We start from the raw sequence: 19,915 nt of genomic DNA, 5'->3' as shown, positions 1-19,915 counted from the left end.
TTGAGCATGTTACTGACAGTGACATTAAGTGTGGCCAGAAATCTTCGCAGATCATGAGCAGAGAATTTAATTTGACATTGAAACTCGAACATTTTAGTCGATTGGAGAGAAAAGACCCATAACAAACGGATTCTAAACCCAGACTTTTATTTCTTTTTTAAAAATCAAATAACTCGATTTTTGCAAAGCCTAAACTTTGTTACTAGGACTTTTCAGGCAAGGAAAGCATCCCTTTAACCCTGGCTTTTAGCACCCGCTCAGCGTCATCGCAAAGTTGAGGCACAAAAAAAAAAAAAAAAAAAAAGCTGTTGTTTTAAAAAGAAATGCGGAATAACAATGACAAGACCCCTCCTGGGAGGCAGGTTACGAATATTAACGAAGACATCGGCGAGCAGGAAACTCGCTCCGGGCGGGCGGCGTCCCCCCCCCTCGCCCGGGGCCGCCACCGGCCCCGGGCGAGGGGGGGGGACGCCGCCCGCCCGGAGCGAGTTTCCTGCTCGCCGCTGCTTTTAAGGAGGCGCCGGGTTTAAGGTGGACCGCCGAAGAGGGGCGGGGCGCGCAAGCCCGGCTCCGCCCAGCCGCGTCGCGTCGTTGATCCGCCCCCTCCCCTTCCCGGGGCAGCGGGTGCCAGGCGGGGTTGTGATGCGGCCGTTGTTTTTGTAGGGTCGCGGGCCGTGCAGCTGGGAAGCGCCTGGCGGGCGGCGTAGCTCTGTTTCCACCCCCCCCCCACCCACCCACCCACCCCTTCCGCCCCGCTCCCTTCCGCTGCTTTGTTAGCGCAAACACACAGGCGAGCCTCACCTATACCTTCACCAAGAGGAAGGGAGCGCTCCCCGTACAATAATGGGCACCCGGCTCCTGGCCCCCGGGCCGCCGCAGAGGTGAGTCGACGCCGCCCCAAGGGCCGCAGGTTCCCCGGGGGGGAGGCGGGGGGGAGGGAAGGAGAGCGAGCGGGCTGACAGCGCCGCGGCGCTTCCTTAAAAGCGCGGCGCCACCTTAAGCGCCCGATGACTTTTTCTCGTTACATTATAGCAGCGGAAAGAATGTCGGCGCGGGCCGCGGGTGACGTCAGAAGGGAGCAGCGCAGCGCGGCGGCGGCCAGGCAGCGGCAGCGGCGGCCCCGCCACGGCGAAGGAGGAGGCGGAGGAGGCGGGAGCGGCGCCGGCCCCGCCGCCACCGCAGCGGCAATGGCGGCCGTCGGGGAGCGCAGGTCCCTGCCCAGCCCCGAGGCGATGCTGGGGCAGCCCTGGAGCCACTGGGTCGATGCTGCTAAACTTCACGGGAACGACGGTGAGCGGCCGCCTCCTCCCCCACCCCCCCGCCCAACCCCCTCTACCGGCCGGGTCCCCGCTCCCCGCGGGGCTGAGGGTGCCCCGGGCGCGGCCCCGCCGTGGGAGGGACCGTGGGGCGCCGACACGACACAGCAGGGTGCCCGGCTGGAGGGCGCCGCGGGTCCCGGGCCCGGGGAGGAGGTTGGGTCCGTTTCTCCGCCCCCCCCCACCCCCCCGCCCGCTCCCAACGTCGCGGCCGAGTTCGTTGTCCGGTACGCGGTTCCCGGGGCGGCTGCGCCCCCCGGCCGGGGACTCGGGAGCGGCGCGGAGCGGACAGCGCTTGCCCCAGTTCCTGTAATCCGGGACACGGGGCGAGAAGGTCTGAGCCCGTTCCCGGAGGCCGGTACCGCCTGCCCTCGGTTCAGCCCGGGCTGGGGGAGCTCCCGTTCCAGGTGAGGCATCCCCCGGCGCTGACAGCGGCCCGGGCAGCCCCGGCCCGGGGGACGGGACGGGACATCTCCCTCTTTCTGAAGCCGCCTTACTGCGGGTATCCCTGATGTGCTGGTGTGTCCCCGAAGGGGGAATGGGTTACAGCCGGGGGTCAGCCCTCCTCTGGGACTTGTGCATGGATTGAGGTCTTGTGGCTTTTCGGTTTTAGGAACAGCATTAGAAGAAAGTTTCAAGGAATATGGAAGAAATCGAGAAGCAATGCGACTTTGCAGAGAAGGTGAGTGCGATTCGTTCTTCAAGAAAAGTGCACAGAGAAGTTTTGCTGCTTGTAACTAATTACTGAGAGGATGTTCATGGGAAAGAGAAAGAAGTTTGCCTTCAATCCTGTTGCTTTGGATATGGGATTTGCAGCCTGTCAGTGAGTGGTGTTATTAGCCTTATTAAATTAATATATAATCTCAAAACTGCAAGGTAGGGCATAGGTTACTTATTGCATTTACTGTGTTTCTAGTTGTATTTTTTTTTCAGAGCATAAATAGTCCTAAGGAAGCTGTGTGACCAGCACTAATAACATCTTCTCTTGAGCTAAAATATTTTGATTCGTAATACAATCCATGTCAGTGTTTGAACGCTGATCCCTTTCTCTGTCATGTTAGTGTGTTTCGTTTATTTCTTAGTGCATTGCTAAATCAGAGTGACCTTTCACCTGTGATTAGCAAAAGCCCATTAAGGCCTAGTTTGTTTCAAGACTAACAATGTTACTTGAAGTTGTAAACAAATGATGAATGAAAGCTATAGATTATTGGTAACGTTGTAACAGGGAGTGGAAAAAAACAGTGATGGGTCAGATTTATGATGTTCAGGGGGTTTTTGTTTTTCCAGTTTAAAAATTATTATATAGCAGAGAAACGTTCTAAAACTTTCTCAACTTTGTTGACGCTAGCTGGGTTCCATCGGACTTTCTGTTTCTGAGAAGTACGCCATAGTATAGATCTCGTTGTTTTAAATACTAGATCAGTTAGACCTGAGTCGTTTATTTGACACTGTTAGAAATGGAAGACTGAGTTTGTAAACTTGGTTTACGATCACAGAAGGCAGGACTTGCCAGGACATTAGATGATCTGATTCAGCACTTCTCTACTTGTGAGCTACAAACAGCAAATGAAAACTGAAGTGAGGTGGCACAAGCTAGTAAGGCTGGGAGGCAGTGATCTATACTGAGGCTAAATAAAACGTCTATTTATTGTAGAATTCCTTGTGTTGCTAAAATTTAGAAAAAATCTATTTCTAAGATGAGAGTCAGTGGTCACTGATGTGTTGGAGAGATGCAATAGACATCTATGCTGCGGCATTCAGAAACGCTTGTGTCATTTTGCTATCTTCTGAGTGTATGTGTAAGTTCTTAGGCATTTGAAAAATGACTTTATTACTTCATTGCTGAGTTCCAATCTAATAGTTGTGTTGGGTATTTATTTTTCTGAATAGGCAAATCATTCAAGTGATAAAACAGCATTTATAACAAAAAGCATACACATTATCCTAGTAAAGATTTTACTAATAAGGATTTTCAAACATTCTTTCTTATTTCTACCTCTTAAAATGCAAACATCTAAGGTTTCCAGATTTTAAAGGTTAGCTGGCAGGGTGAAGAATAATCTTTTTTTTTTTTTTTTCCTCTAGAGAGATCACGAAACTGTTTTTGCATAGGCTGACCGCTGAGACACAGCTTCTCCACACTGACTCCAACCATGTAAATGATTTGTAGGGTTACGAGTTGAAGAAAGTTCGTAAAACACTTTGAGAATTAAAAGCGAAACTTAGTAGCCCTGTCAGCCTTCCAGAAGTCTATTTATTTTGGTTAATTTACGACATATTAATGAGACACTGACTTGGTGTTTACCTGTAGCTAGTCTGTAGGGAGCTGAGCCTGCTGCAAAATAAAGCAAAAGTAATGGTAATTAAGTTTGCACTTAAAGAATTAGGAGAGCAGCAAAACATGCCAGCATTTGTATGTGTTATGTTATCAAATAAAATTTCGGGAATACTGTAACAGATTCCTTTTCCCAGGAAGAAACTTGCATTCATTTATTAAATAATTGGACTGTCTAAACCATGGATCTTACCACAGAAAGGTGAATCAAAGGTATACATTTTGACAAATCAACTATAACCTGGAGATTTTTGTCACGGTACCACACAATATGTTAAAAATGGCTAACAACAGAACTCGTTGTATAAGAAAGTTCTTTCTCTGCCGATTAGGAGTTGACTCAGAGGCCCAACTTCACAAAAGGATTTCAAGGTTATTTAGGCTAATTTAACGTTGCATTGCAACTCTTCCAGTTTGCATAAAAGAATTAAATATTCATGGCCTAGAGAGGGAGCGAAGGAGGGAACATGACTTTACAGCCCACTTATTAGAATTGGGTTCAAAACCAAGAACTATTTTCTTTATTTAACAATTGTCAGCTTTCAGGACAGGCTCCCATCGGCCTGCGTACCCACTGGGCTATGGGTTGTCGTGGTTTCCTTTCCCTCGTTCTGTTTCTCTGCATCTTCTAGTGGGAACAGCTTCATCCCCAGCCTGCCTAGTGGCCAGAGGTGGATTTCAGGCTCGCAGGCAGCAGAGTCTGGGTCTCCTCAATGAAGAGTGAGCGTTCCCGTTGTTGTAACGCTGCATTAAAAAGAGGCTTAACACTACCAGCTTCTCCTTTTGTTATTCTTTAAAGGAAAAGAATGATGCCTGTTATTCTTTTAAAGGAATAAAGGACATAAATGTGTAATTCCAGGACAATCTTTGCAAGCTGTGGAGAGAGGCAGGATTTCAGACACACCTTTATCGCTGGCATTTCCTATTTGCTGATCAGGCAGCTCCTCTCTCAGTGCGCTGGTGGTTGTGAAGCCTGATGAGTCCTTAATACCTGTCAGTGATGCCAGTTCCATGTAGGGATCAGGAAACTAAAATTAGTTCGTAGTCTCAAACACTTTTTTTTCTGTATCTAACCCTCCTTGACGTAACCCAGCTTGCATCGAAGTAAGAACTGGAAGTTGAATTTGAGCTTCTTAAACTCCCAATGTTTGAGTCTTCTCTTTTCTTTTTCACTGGTCTTATGTGCTTTTTATTCTGCTAATCCATAATACACAATCATTCTTGCTGGGTTCCTTGCAGACCTTCACCAAACTGAGAAACTTCCTTTTCTACATGTTGCTTTTTGAGGCAGTAACAGTCCATGCTGAGCTTTTGATGTAAAAATTAGACCTGGAGGAATAAGGTACAGGCCCAATGGACGTGACTCTCTTTTGGTACAGAAAATCCCCAACAGATGGAAATGACAAGGGGTATCCTTCATCACGGGAAAATTTGATTTTTAAAGTGCCCTTTAAATTTTACTTTGACTTTGTATGCTGAAGTCTTCTCGTGACGAGCAACACTATCAGTATAAGAGCACATTAGAAGTAATTGTACTTCAGTTATTTTCATATGTAGTTCACATGACAGAATCATTTAGCTCATACAGTCGCTTAATTACTTACTGTTTGTGATCCAGCTAAAGGTGTGACTGCCCTGCCACGCAGCTTTTGCTGTGGTGAATCAAGTATAGAATGTTGCAGTATGATCTGTAAATGCATTCTAAAACAGTGAGGTGGAAAATCTAGTCCTCTGCATGCATTTTTCTTATGTTTTAAAAAGAAACTTTGCTGAAGCGCATCTTTCAAACTTGTTTGTGGGATACTGGGAGCATGTGCCATACAGGTTTGTCTTGGAGATGCAGTAGGTCTCAAGAGGAGATTAATGTGGCTTTAGTATCTGACAGTTTTTCACTTGAAGAAGATGATTCTTAATATCAAACTTTGCAATTAGTGCTTGAAACATTTTGGCAAACGAGTTCATTTTTCAGGAGGTTCTTGCCAACCTGTGTTGAGTTTGGTTTTCTTTTAAAAATTTTCTAGCACATTATTGTTGTGAAGGTGATCTCAAAATAGAACTGTGTTAGCAAGCATAGGGTTCATTTGTGGTAACTCTGACAGGCTTCTGTAGAGTGAACTGTTGCTTCTTGCAAAATTCGGCAACAGGTTGGCTCATTTCGCTCTGTGGAAGAGTAGAGAAGCTCTGTGTAGAAATGATGAGGTGTAAAGATGTTCATTGGGACTCACCCCCCCAAGAAACTGACTCCACAGTCAATTTCCAGTTGCTACCAGTTATCTTGTATTTTGTTTTAAATAAAACAAATAAAAAAAAATCAAGCCACCACAACCCTCAAGCCTGTGTTGGGGAGACAAAGAGAAAGAACCTGTCTGATCTCAACAAAGATCATTGTTACTTGCAGTAATATTTGTTAATGTGTCCAACCTTTTGGCAGCGGTTGGGGTGACAGTCTGTTAGATTCTCATATTGACTCGTGAAATACATATAATAATAAAAATGCAAAGGAACCTGTAGCATCTCAGAATGGAAAATAAGCGTGGAGAACACAAGAGAGATTTGGTTTGACAACTTAACAAGTTTGACAACTTGTTTTGAGTGTTTGGTTTTGATTGTTTATTCAGTTCATGCTGAAACCATGGGGTGTCTTTGCAAGAGCTTAAGCATCTCATTCTTTCAGTTACATGTGCAGCCGCTTTTTTTTTTTTTTTGCTTTGCACGTTGCATCATTTCAGAGGTGAATCACTTGGTACTGCCTATTGCAGGCACTTCACTGTTTCCATCACCATAATTTATAGCTGACTGGCAACAAAGTATAGGAGGAGAAGAACGTTTGTAACTTGGGTCTTGAGCTCAATTTCATTGATTGTCGTTGATCAAGATTGTTGAATCTTGGCTAAAAAGAGGTTTATGCCACCTTTACAGCCTCCATACAGTCTGCCAGTGATTTATTCTGTTTGTGCTTGGTGCTTCTGAGAATCCCAATGAAGTTTCTGATTGCTCTCTGTACATAACTGAGCTATTTTGGATGAGATGGTCCCCTCTATGGTCATGCAGGGAGATGCAGAGGAGACAATTTACTTTTATCGTAAGTTGAGGTCGGTTGAACGATGGTCACTGGTGTGTTAGATGTGCTTGAATATATCACAGGTCAGAACCGGTGCTGGCTGTGTGGCGACGTAGCGTGGTGCCATTCTTACAGGTTTTAGACTGTACTGGTCTTAATAAAGAAGTACTGAATTTTCTGTGGGAATGCAGCTCGTCAGTTTTTATTAGGCACCTTCAGAAGACACTCCAGAAGACTTTATGACTGTAAGAATCTGTCAGGAGAGCAGGAGGGAGCAAATTTTGTTCAGCATCATGTCACCCAGTAGCAGTTTCACTTCTGGTGTTGGACCCCTATGCGGGGAAGAGACCCTGTGAACGTCTAGGGCATTCAGCAGAATCTTTGAGATTTGATTATATTAATTGTTCTTAATGGAAGGTACCAGAGCTGTGAGCATAGTGAGAACTATGCCATGAACCCTTATTCTTCTTGAGCCTGTGCTGGGCAGGGTTGAACTGTGAAATCCAGGGTGGGTCTAGGAGGGCTCACTGGAAGCATCTTTATGACATAGACCCAAGGTCTAGAATTTTCCCAGCAGCAGGTTCAATAAATAATTAAAGCATTGCTAAAACTTTTGTTCCAATATTAAGTTGTAAATACAAGTAAGAGACAGCATCTTATTTCAAATTTAAATTTGTTTTTATTCAGCCTTGGGAGGTGCTCAATTGAGTTGATTTTTCTTGTGTTAAATCATGCCAAAGATGCTTAGAGGGCTCTATAGTCCTTGACTGCCTGCAAACACACTATGAGAATTTTTAATAGATTGAAATAAATATTTTAAGGTAGCAGCACAAAGTGCCATGCTTCTTTTTTTGACATTCTGCGTAGCTATTCTCAGTATGTAATCAAATAAATCTTCTCTTCATTTTGTTGCGTTTTAGTTGACTATTAACAGAGAGTGTTTTAAGGATTTGTGGACTGGTTGTTGTAAAACAATTAAAAGGAGAATTTAAAAGTGCACTGAACTGTTTAAGAAAATCGAAGTGAGAGCTTGAAAAACATACAATTTGAAAGGATGCTGCTTGTGAGATTATGTGCAGTGTCTGACTCTTGTTTTCTTCATGTGTTTTGGGGTTTTTTTCTTTTTTTTTTTTTTCCTTAAATCCAAGTTCTGTTTACAATATTTAATTATTTCTGGCGAGATGAGTCACATGTTATAAATAGAATATTGTGATGTTAGACTTCAAGTTGGAACTGTGTCATCTTTTATGCTTTAAGGATACTTTGCAGGTTTTAGATGTTAATGTAGTATTAGTGTGATATTGCAAGGCCTTGGGGGACTTCCACTGGAGCTACAGCCACAAAAGTGCCTCAGTCCATCCATAATACGTGAGGAAGCAGGATTATTTTTTTCTTTATAAGAACCATTTAAATAATTGTCTACACACATACATAACAGTCAGGAATTCACTGTTATTTAACGCTTCCAACGTGGTATGTATGATTAGCTAGGTTATACCTATGCAGAAGAGGTGATGTCTTGATAACACTTGATTAAATGTTGCTTTTTGCATAGTTTCTATTCTATATTTAACAACAAATGCTCAGTAAGAGTAGAATAATGCAATAAATAGTATGTAGAAATATGACTTACTTGTGAGTTTATAACAGTATCATCTAAGAGCAGGACAACCAAAAAGGCTTAATGAAGGATGCTTATAAATAAATTGGGTTAAGAGGATGCAGATTACTCTCTCTGAGGTAACTATGTAAAAACTGTTTCTTCCATTGCAGTGGATCTATAAAAGAAAATGCACACAGTTCTTACACCTTTATTACTGTGCCTGACCCATGGCTGTAACTGCCAAAGGCTGACTGGGGATATGTGATCTCTTATTGCTTACAAGGCAGAAAGTATTTCATCTTTCACAAGTCATGATACGATTTGATTTGTAATTCAGTACTCTAAATAGTCTATAAGATGCTTTAAATTGTTTCTCTTCCCTTTTAATGAAGAAAATGACGGCTGCTGCGGAAGTTGCACATATGTGTGATAGTCGACATTATTTCCTAGACATTCTTACAGTGTAGGTGACAGCACGGAGATGAAAATAAGTTTGTACTATTCTTGTGGTAAGTCAGATACTCATGGGAACCCCAAATACTATGGGGTTACTATGGGTTGTGACTTCCATCAAAGTAAACTGCATGCACAGCTGCTCCCACATCACTTGGAGTCACAATTGCTGGCTTTGGAAATGGTCACTGTGATGGTAAATATTGGAGGCGATTGGCTCAAGTAGATTAGAAGTACTCAAATGCTCAGTTATTTGTGTGTAAGCACGGCTTGCCAGCCCTTGTGGAATAAGCCGTTTTGTGGTAACCTGTTTGCTCATGAGAACGATAATTTAATTATTTACAAGCTCACCCTCACCCTGATTTCAACTTGCGATAGCTTTGGTGTAGCCCATAGAGAAACTTTATTGATAATAAAAAGTGAAAAGGATAATTGGTTGTGCCTCTCTCCTCTTCTGGTGGGATTATAACAGCCAGAAAATGTACTTAGTGTTCTCAATCTGTTTTTCTGTGGCTAAGCAGGTCTCGCATCTTTCATCGACTGTTTGTAGTCTAGCAGAAAGTGCAATGTTCTCAACTGGCACTGAAAAAATGTATACAAAGCTGCTGAAGGGCTAAAATTCACTAGGGAACAGCTTTGACGTTAGTCCGTGATGTGCACTTTTGTTCTGAAATCTAGAGCTCTCACAGTTTTATTTGCAAGAAAGTTTGTTGGACAATTTCATGCTGATATGGTTGCCTGAAAATCCTATAGCAGCTTGCATTAAAATGAAGTATAGAAGCTTTAATGAGTTAAATTTGGAAAGCAATTAATATGCTGAACACAAAGTAAATTGGATGTTTGTTCCTTTAACATCAAATTCTGTTGCATTTTGCCCTTCATAAATTCAGTTTTCTGTCTACAGTTCATTTCATTGACTGCATAAATGACATCATACACGTTGTCAGTGGGAAAACTGGAGTTCTGCCAGTTCATTAAGTGGTATCTGGGGATGTGAGGTCTTGTCATGAGCCACTGAAGTCAACATGGGTTTTGGTTGTGACTGGAGGGAGGACACAGGTCCAGGCCACGGGGCTGCGGGCGAGAGTTGGCGTGTGCGAGGTGACCACGTCCCCCACACCCCCGCGCTCAGCACCCGCTGGAGAAATACTTGTCTATGCAAATACTTTAATTGCCAGTTCCCTAGATATTGTAGCCATTGCTTTTTCGAGGTGTCTATAGCCTGAGTGACACCCTTTGGCTGTTGTTTCAGGCTAAAATACAGAAGAAAATCTATATTGGTTTATACCTAGGGTGTGATTCTACAATCTTTCTCTTTTTCTTCCCAATAAGCTGCTCCTCCATCTCTGAGTGAAACATTTGAAATAATGGTTGCATTCTAATTTTAAAGTTGTTTCCAAAACAAGGTGATGATTGCTTAAAGAAGATATTGAATTTTTCAGCATGTATTTGGTCTAGTAATCTTAGGATCCATTGGACCGTACTCCGTTATGTATCTTTTCAGAGTGAATCTGATCCGATTTTTACATGGCTACCTACATGATTGTACAGCATAGTAGATCTTGTATCTTGGTTATCGGTAAGAGTGCTAGAGATGTTCTATCAGTAAATAACTGCAGCGTAAATCAGAATCAGTTATAAGTAGTATATTGTTAAAACTAAACAGCAAGAATTAGTTCATATTGTTTAACGTACTGGCTAGTTTTTTGTGGGGTTTTTTGTGTGTTTTGTTTGTTTGTTTCTTTATTTTCAGTAATTAGCTATGTCAAAAAGCCAGGTAATAGGAATCAACAGTTTCTCTGACTGAAATTCCCAAAGCAGTTCCCAGTAACTTTGTGAACTGGAAAAAAATACCATTTGAATCTGGGCTGCTCTGCTGAGGAAGAGTTACGGCGTCATTTATTTTTATCTCATATTGGAGAGCTATTGCAAATGATGCCAAAAGGAGAAAGCGGCATCATCTAGACAGTATCTGTAAACGTGAGCCATACCAAATATTCTTCTTATCCCTTCAGAATGAATCTGTAGTACTGTGGAATATGCAGGGGTCTCACACTTTGCAAAGATTTGGGTTAACGGGTTGTATTTTTGGTGGATTTGTCAAAGGAGCAAAAAGTGTTCCCAATAGTCAGACAGTGTGGGTGTTGGATTATTGAGACAGCCATGTAAAATAGTTTGGAAAGCAGCTTTCAAAATAATAAAAGGAAATTTTTCCACTTTTTCCAGGGAATATTAACATTGTCCGTTTCATTCCTGTTCAATTAGAATGACTCTAGAAATGTATTAAAGGAAGTAACTTGCTTCGGACAACCAGAAGGCTTTGCTGGGCTTTGGTTTGTAAGGAATATAATTGTGGTTTTTAGGATGTTTTCTTCCAATAATTTGGTTTTTAAAACATAGAATCTGTGAATGTGTGTGTTCTGCTCTGCTAAGAGAGATGGCAGTCATCCTGCTCTCACTGGTAGCAAATGGAAACATTTGAGAAGAAAGGCTTAAATGAATTTTCTGATAGGCAGCATTTACTTAATAAAAGTACTTACAGGTGAATTTTGGAAAGCAATTTTGTTTTTCATTTCTGTGTAAGTTGTACTACCCAAAGTAACTGTCTAGAAATCATGCTCGTTAAGAAGCTTCTGTTCCATGTTGTAGTTCATAATTTACAGATGAGAAGTGTAGAGACAAATTCAATATATCTGTGTTGCCTACCAAAGCTAGTGTAATACGTGCTTATATAATAGATTGCAAATTTTTGTTCTAAATACTCTTTTTGTAGCTAAGTGATTGAAGAAAGACTCTACCAGATCTGTTATGAGACTCTGGAGGAAATATCGATGTCTGAACTATACCTGACACAGTTTTATTATGTTTTGTATCCAGGCTGGGCAGAGCCTTCTCCTTACCTATTGCTCCTGTAGGACCTGCGTTAAGAGCCGGCTGACTGGGTTTGCTTTGCCCGGCTATTTCAACACCGCTATTTCCATGGGGTGTTTGAAGAAGTCCAAAACGCATCGGCTCTTGTTTCGGAAATTTCCTTTTGGTTCTTCATGACTATCAGCTCTGCCTTGAAGTGTTGGGGCATAGACCACTGTGTCAGTTTTCTGGAATAATACTTGCAAGTCTCTTCTCTTGTTTTTGTGGCCTGAATTTAATGATCTGAAATGTTAGCTTGATAGCCTTGGAGATAAGAATGCTATTTTTATCCATGGAGTAGGTAGAGCACGGGAGTAAAATCTTCAGTGTGCTGTCAGTGTGTCTCGTCTGAGGCTTGTTTACAACTGCTGGGGATGGAAAAGGGGCTCTCTGTGCAACGCTGCAATTCTCAGTCCTCCTGCTGACACCGTGGAGAGTTGTTGTAGATAAACAGCATGACGTGAAGGAAGGTCCCTGTCCTGGGGAAGGACCAAAATCGCAGTCCGGATATATGGTGCTCCTCATTGTACGATGGTAAGGTGCAACATCAGCAGTTCTATTTATAATTTAATCACGCTAAGAGTTTTCCTGCACTCCTGTGAGTAGTGTTGTGAGATTGAGGCTTCATGGGAAGCACCGTGTTTTTCATCATTGCAGCAATTCAGGGGAATGTCACCGATTCATGGGAACGTTCGGGGTGTCCATACTGTTCTGGTGGCCCTGCGATACCCTTTCTTGGACTCCTTTGGCACCTTTCCCCAAGTACTCAGTGCTGTTGCTGGAAGCAAAAGCTTTTGAGCAATTTCCAAACACAAAGCGGTGCATTGTGGGCCGGCACTGGGAAGACTGGCTCAACAAGTTTGGCAGCAGTGGCTTTGGCTCCCTGCCTACCCTGGATAGGCACCAGTAGAGATTGCCGGAGTCTCGGAGTGGGTTGGAGCTGAAGACTTCAGCACAGGTCCTGAAATCCATGCGCATGCATCTGCTGTGTCTGGCAAAGGATCCACTGCTGCTGTAATCCACGATTTTGTTATCCCAGATATGTTTGCAGTAGTTATCTTTTGTCTGTGTTGGGAAGGTGGATGTGTTATTTGTTGTCAGTGTACTGGAGGGTGCTAAACTCTACAAATTCCTTATAATATCAAAGGGTTCTGTTTACCTTTCAATTTTCTGTTATCTATTTGATCGTACTGCTGTCATGCTGAGTCATCTAGGGGCAGTTAACTGGTGCTTTGACATGTTCCTTTCTGTGCCTTTTTTTAAAAATACCAACTCCATATGTTCTTTGCTGTGCTTCTTGCTTAATACTGACTCCATATGTCTTCTATGACATCTCCTCTGCAGACCTTTGCAAACAGACCCGGTCTTGTAACATAGTGCACAAGGACCACCACTTGAGGTCTGTGGGCTTCTGGGGGGTGCAGGACACCACTTGCCTGCATCTCATTGCAGTCATATACCACATATGTTTAATCTTCTTGTATCAGCATAAGGATGGCTTTGTCTTGCTGCTCATATAATCAGGTTTATTGGGTTTATGTCCTTTTTGACATGAGATGTCTAAAAAGTAAAATCTGTGCCCAATTTGAAACTGAAAGAGGGTGGATTTAGATTAGATATAAGGAAGAAATTCTTCCCCATGAGGGTGGTGAGGCAACAGAACAGGCTGCCCAGAGAAGCTGTGGATGCTCCGTCCCTGGAATTGTTCAAGGCCAGACTGGAAGGGGCTTTGAGCAACCTGGTCTAGTGGAAGGTGTCCCTGGCCATGGCAGGGAGGTTGGAAGTAGATGATCTCTGAGGTCCCTTCCCACTCAAAACATTCTCTGATTCTATGAATTCAATACTTTTTTTTTCTAAGAGTAGAACGATTTGCTTCCTAGCTGGCCTACAAAAGGGAAAAAGTGTTGGTTTTTTTTTTTTTCACCTCCCCCTGTGTATTTAGGTCCATTCATACATATCCATGTACTTTCTTCCCAAGTTTAATGGGAGTGCTGTTAACTGCAGAGGGCCCAGAGAAGAGAAGTAATTTTAGAGGTATCTGTCAAAACTGTGAGCTAGACCAAACCAACTACATCAGTACATTAAGTAGTCTGAGCAAATTCTTCTTTCCTTTTGTTTTGTTTTGCTGGAGGTATTACCTTCCGTGTACATCACAAGTGTGCTGGTGTTCCAGTTGTGTTATAGAGGCCCAGACCATAAAAAAGCAGAAAAATTACTTTAAAGCATGTCAGCCCTTTCAGATCTTCTGCATGTATAATATGATCTAAGAGATCTTCATTTTTGAATACATCTACATTTAAAAATATTACAAGTTGCAGTCCTTCCCAACCTGTTTCTAGTTAAGAGTGAAACAGGTAATTTAAGTAGCAGAGAACTAGTGCCAGATATGGAAGAATAATACTTGGTACAGATTTGTTCACCCAGTGTGTTTGAAGTATTTTTTTATTCTGTAAAAAGTATCATGTATTTTATATGTGGTGTTTGGAGATGGAATTCTGGAAAATTTCGTGAAGATGGGCTCTTAAAAGAAGGAGAATCACTCTTAACAGTGAAGAAATACATCTCAAAATAAGCGTAGTGATTTGGCTTATTCTAAAAGGCAGATGATGTGCAAAGGTGAAACCTGATTTTTTTTTCCTTAGAAGAATTTGGAATTCCATAACAGTTAAACTTTATGGAAGTGATTTTTTTTTTTTTATAAGCCAAATTTGGTTTGTGTTATCTCACAAACAACCAGCTGTGGATCTATTGACCTTTTACTGTGAACAGGTAGTCTGATTTTTCTTCAGTGCTTTTACTTATGTCATTAATATTATGACTATGTCTCAGAGGACAACTAGTGCTGGTTTAAAGCCTGACGCTTCTGAACAGATAGGTCCTCTCTTGGAAGGGAACTCTGACTGTAGCTCTATATGTGCTGGAATACATCTTTTGTGAGAAGCAAAGACTTATGGTTTACTGGTTCCTCAGCTACGTAACTTAAATAGTCATATCTATTTGTTCAAAGGTGTGCAATGGCCAAGTTTAAAATACTTTGTGTCACTACATGTGTGTTCAAATACAGAAGTGGGTTAGCTCTTTTTCTGCACTATAACGGCAAAAACATTGTTTTATTTTCCACTCTATCTTTTAATCTTATTAAATATCACAGCAGCATTAGGGTTGTGTGAGGGTTTTCTTGTTGTTTTGGGGTTTTTTTGCTATAGTACTTTCATACGCCTGTTGCTGTGCAACTTCTTTATTTATTATATCAAATCAACTGTTAGTAAATTTGTAAAGCAAAGGAAGTAAATTTCAATGGCAAAACTAATAGTGCCTGCTAAACTGAGAGGGGTGCAGAAATGTAAGTTGGTATGTGAAAATTGACAGGCATCAGTTTCCTTATAGCTTTATTAGACATGATTGAAACAGTCTTATTTTTGAAATGGATGTTCCAGTGCATGGAGAATGGGAGTGGCAGGAGTGGGGTGATTTTTAGGTAGTTGGGTTGTCTAATAAAGGAAAATACTGAAATAGAATTCAGTTGACAGGTCATCTGTATTATTTTCCTCTCTTTTTTTTTTTTTTTTTTTGGCCTGTGCTGATTTGCTCCTTCGGGTATCAGGTGCATGATGTAAAATGTATGCGGAGTGTGTTTTGTGCAAAGATGCGTTGTCTTTGCACAACCAAAGAACGCTGTGCTGCTGTCGCACAGGTGCTGGGGAGAGGGTACAAGAGGTTGAAAGGTGAACACTACGCATGTCCTGTGTAGTAGGGAAAATAATGTGTTAACTGGTGATGGTTTTAATATGAAGATTGCATAATGCCATCATGCAAGAGATGTGTAGCTGCCTCTAGTTCTTATTTTTACTGGTTTTGAAAAAGTTAATATTTTTCAAGACTGTATTGACTGGTGTTTCAGATGTCACTTTTTTTTTTTCCCCAGTATTACTCAATTCTGTTGATTTCCTCCTATCACAAAAGACAGTTGTGGGTACATTGTATTCCTCCAGTTCTCAGTTAGTAGGAAAGGTGTGTAAATAGAATGGTTGTTACTGTTCTGCTTCCTCAGTTCTCGAGCACCCAGGTCCAGCCAGTGCCCCGTTGTGTTGCTGTAATGTGACCGGCTACGTAGGGAAAAATGGCAAAAAAACCCACACGTGCCAAACTTTTTTCCTCAAAAGCCTAGAGAAGAGATGGGACAGGGTGAGGAGCTTGGAACAAATTCACCATTTACGGTCATGATGTATCAAAATATTTCTGCTGCGATGAGCAGCTTTATGTAAACGGTGAGTTTAGATTTAAATAAAACAAACTTCCTTTTTCCTACTACAAAAGCACAGCTGCTGTAAAGTACACAGAGTGCCGTGTGTGACAGAGGAGAAAAGTACTAAACCTGTTGATGTTAAAACAATTCATAACGGTAGCATGCTCTGAGGTATATGATTTAAGATACAATTTAGACTGTTCTCTGGATGATATAGTTAATTTTAATTGAGGGTATGATTGTGACTAGTTGCTTGTTCAGAACCATTTTTCCCCCTCACAATAGACCCTGTTCTTCTGCATAATATCTGAAGTGTTTCTGTGGACACTTTTGTATCAAATTAGCCCAGATTTTAAGTGTAAACCCCAGGTTTTTTTATTTCCTGAACTCTGTTTAATTTTTATGTCATAATCACAGAATTAAACTCAACTTTGAGAGTTCCGTAAGCTATTTTAGGATTGGATGTGTAAAAAATAGATGGGTTTTTTGACACAAAAGCATAAATAATGATTTGTTGGCTTCCCTAAAATACAGCAGTGACATGATGAGATTGTGTCACCTAAAAATAATGCATGACTTTGAGTGAAGATTTCTTATATGAAAAAAATGTATGTTCAGGATTTGCATAGTATTATACAAATTGGCTGGAGAAATTTAGAATATCGTCAACTCAGAAAATTAATTAATGAGTAAATGAGGATAGTTTTTGCAGATAACTGACTTCCTTCAAACTGCTGATGAAAACCTGATGTAACAGAACACAGTGTGTGGGGGGAGACTTTTATCTGCCTAAAAGCTTTAAATATGCTACTTGTGTTTCACGGAGAAATTTATTCAGTCTTTTCTAGAGACAATCTTCTGTAAACTTGCTCACTGAATTTTTGTAATAAACTTAGAAGAACCTGTTTAATAGTTTTGACTGAACAATTTGACATATGTTTTGTTAGATTTTCTAAAAGATTGTGTCTGGCTGAATTTGTGTACGAAGAATTTAACAAAACACTTAGATGTCTGCTTTAACATGTGATTTATATATAATTACAGGAACATTCAAATGTTGGGAGCCTAAAATTAGAACTCCCAGCTGTACGCTGGGCTGCAGGTGCACGTGTGCATCACAGGCTGAATTCAGTATCTGCTGCTTAGTTTTTATCAGTGAGCATGATACAGAAATTTCCCAAGGCTGTTAAATTTTAGAGAACAGGAGGTGTAGCGACTGTCAGTGTTGCATTCTGCATCCTCACAGAGAGAGAGGAGAAAGGCAACAGGAGAATTGGAGCGATCGTGAGCTCATAGCCATGCAAAAGGACAGATATTTGGATCTGCCGCTTAGGTGTGCACAGAGCAGTGTTATTGCCTGCAGCATGTGGCAAACTTTTTTTTCTGGCCGGGGTTGGATTTTGGAAATGCAGTGCGGCTGAACCCAGGGAAAAGGTGAGCCGGGAGAGGTAGGTCCTTCTTCACCCTCTCAGGTTTTACTGGGCAAGATTCTGCCTTGAATTTGGGAAAGCAAAATAAAAACTGCAGAACCATATCTTTGAGAAAATAGATTGTCTTGAGTTTGGAAAGGAGACTGGGTAGAGAGGACTGCTTTCAGAGACAGGACGTTCTAACACTGGTAAAGATTTATGACCGATCGAATCTCGTAATGCAGCTCCTGTGCCTAGTTAAACTAGATTGTGGAGTTTTTTTGGTCTTGAAGTGAAAATCATTTATCTGAGCCAAAACTTTGAGATATTCTTAGGACTTTAATAAAATGCTGTGTAATTGCTGTATTTGCCAAAGTGGAAAATGCAGTAAAAACATTTAATCAAGTCTTCAGCTGTTCCTTCCTTCGTCCGATCAATCAGCAACTGCCCGGTGACACAGCTCATGTGCTTATGCTCAGAAGCCAAGGGGAGCTGTGCCTTCCCAGCGACTCCTCAAATAGCTGGGTGTGCAAAAAAATGTAAGTTACTTAATGTACAGAGCAGAGTTGGCAAGGAATTAAAAAAAAATTAGGTAACCTTGCAGAAAATACTTCAGCAGTGCTTTCCTCTGAGCCTAAATACAACAGCTCGAGTATGGCAATGTCTGTTTTGTTTTGCTTTATTTTGTATTAAAAGGTTCTTTGGTATCTGAGGCAATATGAGCACAAACCCTATGGGACAGATTTTTAGAAGAAGTGTTTCTGTATGTAAATTTGAACGTTTTATGTTTGGTTTGTTTGATTATGCATATGTTCTTTGCAGGCACAAATTTGTTACGCCTGCACATACGGTTCATAAAATACTTGTGTTCTATTAATACATAAGTGTTCATTACTTGAAATTTTTCAGAAAACTCTCAGGTATGTTACTAGAATCTCTTGTTTTGGTTTAAAACTTTTGTAAATCAGAGCACTCTGAATACCTGTGATTTTAGTTATTTTGTTCACAATATCTCTTTAGGAGTATTCTTTTTATTATGATCTTGCATAATACAAAGTAATAAAATTGCCAGTAATTTAATTTCATTTCAACATTGCTAAGTATACAAAACCAGATATGTGTTCATGAATGATAAGCACTTGAGTGTTTCTGGAAAACAGTTTGAGAAAATGTTGTGTAGAAAATGATATTTTAGTTCCAGAAAGTGAAGTATTTGTGTGTGAAAGGGGAGTTTTGAGGTGCTTGGATCAATTTTTTAAACATTCATATCAATTACAACAAGGGACTATATGACTTGGAATTGATGTGAGCTTTACTTAAGATAACTAAATTAGTTAGGATACCTTGAAGTGCTGTTTGTGCAGAAAATCTCACTGCCTCAGACTTACATCAAAGATCCTTCTTGTGCCTAAAATTATTTGGTTTTGACAACTGATGTCAGCGATAGATCCAGCCGGACCCCTGGTGTGCAGATTTTGTGGCGGAATTTTAGCTTTTTGGCCTGACTAGAAGCTATTAGTCTGGTTGTAACCAAGCTTGGCTCTGTCCGAAATGTTTTGGTGCTGGTTCTTTCACATGGTCCTAAATGCTGGTCAGTCACCTGCTTCCTCCTGCTGCCTGCCCCCACATCACAGGCTCTTAAAAACAGTAATTTGGAGGTTTTGTCTGCTTTCAGATATTAAAGTGGCATTTGTGTGCTCCACAACCACAAAGGATAAATCAATAGAAATATTTTTATTTCTTTAACGCGATCTGACAGTAGGTGGGACACCTATTATAAGCAAATTACAGGAGGTGGCACAAAAGTTTTCCTTCAAGTTGTCAACTAGCTTTAAGTTACTGCAGTTCATTTTTTTTTTCCTCACCGTTCTATTTTTTCCAGATGCTAGTGAAAAGTTGCCTTATCTTAAAAGTTCTAATAAAAGCATGCCTTTAGAGAAAGAGATCTACCAGTTAAGCCAAGTTAAAACGTGGTGTACTCACATTTCTTTTACCTTAGTATGATCAAGACTAATGCTCTTCTAATGAAAAGAGAAAACACAGCTAGTACAGAGCAAATGTATTCGAGATAGCTTTTGTGGGCACTATTTGAACTTACTGGATCCATGAAGTACATAATTCAAACAATCTAGATTTGGCAACATTTCAAAATAATGGGATATATTTACAATTTCCGTATATAGTACCTGCAAAACAGTTCCCTGATGTCTTGGTGGAAAGCCGCCCGAATTGATAAAAGTTGGTACATTTACTTAGGGTGGATTTGGATCAGGCTTCAGTAAAAAGAAAAATAAATTCTGTGTTTGGGGAGTTGTAAAGATAATAGGGAGTTATATCTCTTGTGAGTGTAAAGTTAATAGTCTAGGGCATTGTGTTCTAATGCATCTAATATTAACTATAGTGATTAAAAATATTGTGGAAGTATAATCAGGTTGGTGTTGTGCTGAAGGCACGTTTTGTTATGCCGTGGAGATCATTGTAGTCAAAACATTTTACCATTCGCAGCAGGCATCAGCATGAAATGTCCATTGTCAATTTACACTAAATGGCAAGCAGTACATACCTATTTGTGATAAATCAAA

The 19,915-nt window shown here is 41.1% G+C and overlaps 1 protein-coding gene across 4 annotated transcripts in view; it reads left to right on the top strand.

The window, feature by feature from the left end:
• The window catches only part of ATXN7 (ataxin 7), an 87,670-nt gene that overhangs the window by 25,495 nt on the left and 42,260 nt on the right, over positions 1 to 19,915 (top strand). For 2 of the 4 annotated variants that reach the window (XM_065642456.1, XM_065642452.1), the window contains exons 3-4: positions 1,033 to 1,290; positions 1,930 to 1,998. In XM_065642456.1, coding sequence (XP_065498528.1) covers positions 1,033 to 1,290; positions 1,930 to 1,998 — 327 coding nt within the window. Of the gene's footprint in view, positions 1 to 639; positions 882 to 1,032; positions 1,291 to 1,929; positions 1,999 to 19,915 lie in introns of those variants that run through there. The other 2 variants (XM_065642455.1, XM_065642454.1) reach the window with 2 other exon arrangements.

This window comes from Caloenas nicobarica, chromosome 11 (genome assembly GCF_036013445.1).
Source record: "Caloenas nicobarica isolate bCalNic1 chromosome 11, bCalNic1.hap1, whole genome shotgun sequence".
Taxonomy (NCBI): Eukaryota; Metazoa; Chordata; class Aves; order Columbiformes; family Columbidae; genus Caloenas; species Caloenas nicobarica.
The sequence above is the reverse complement of the archived record's forward strand: the minus strand, read 5'-3'. Positions and strand labels throughout refer to the sequence as shown.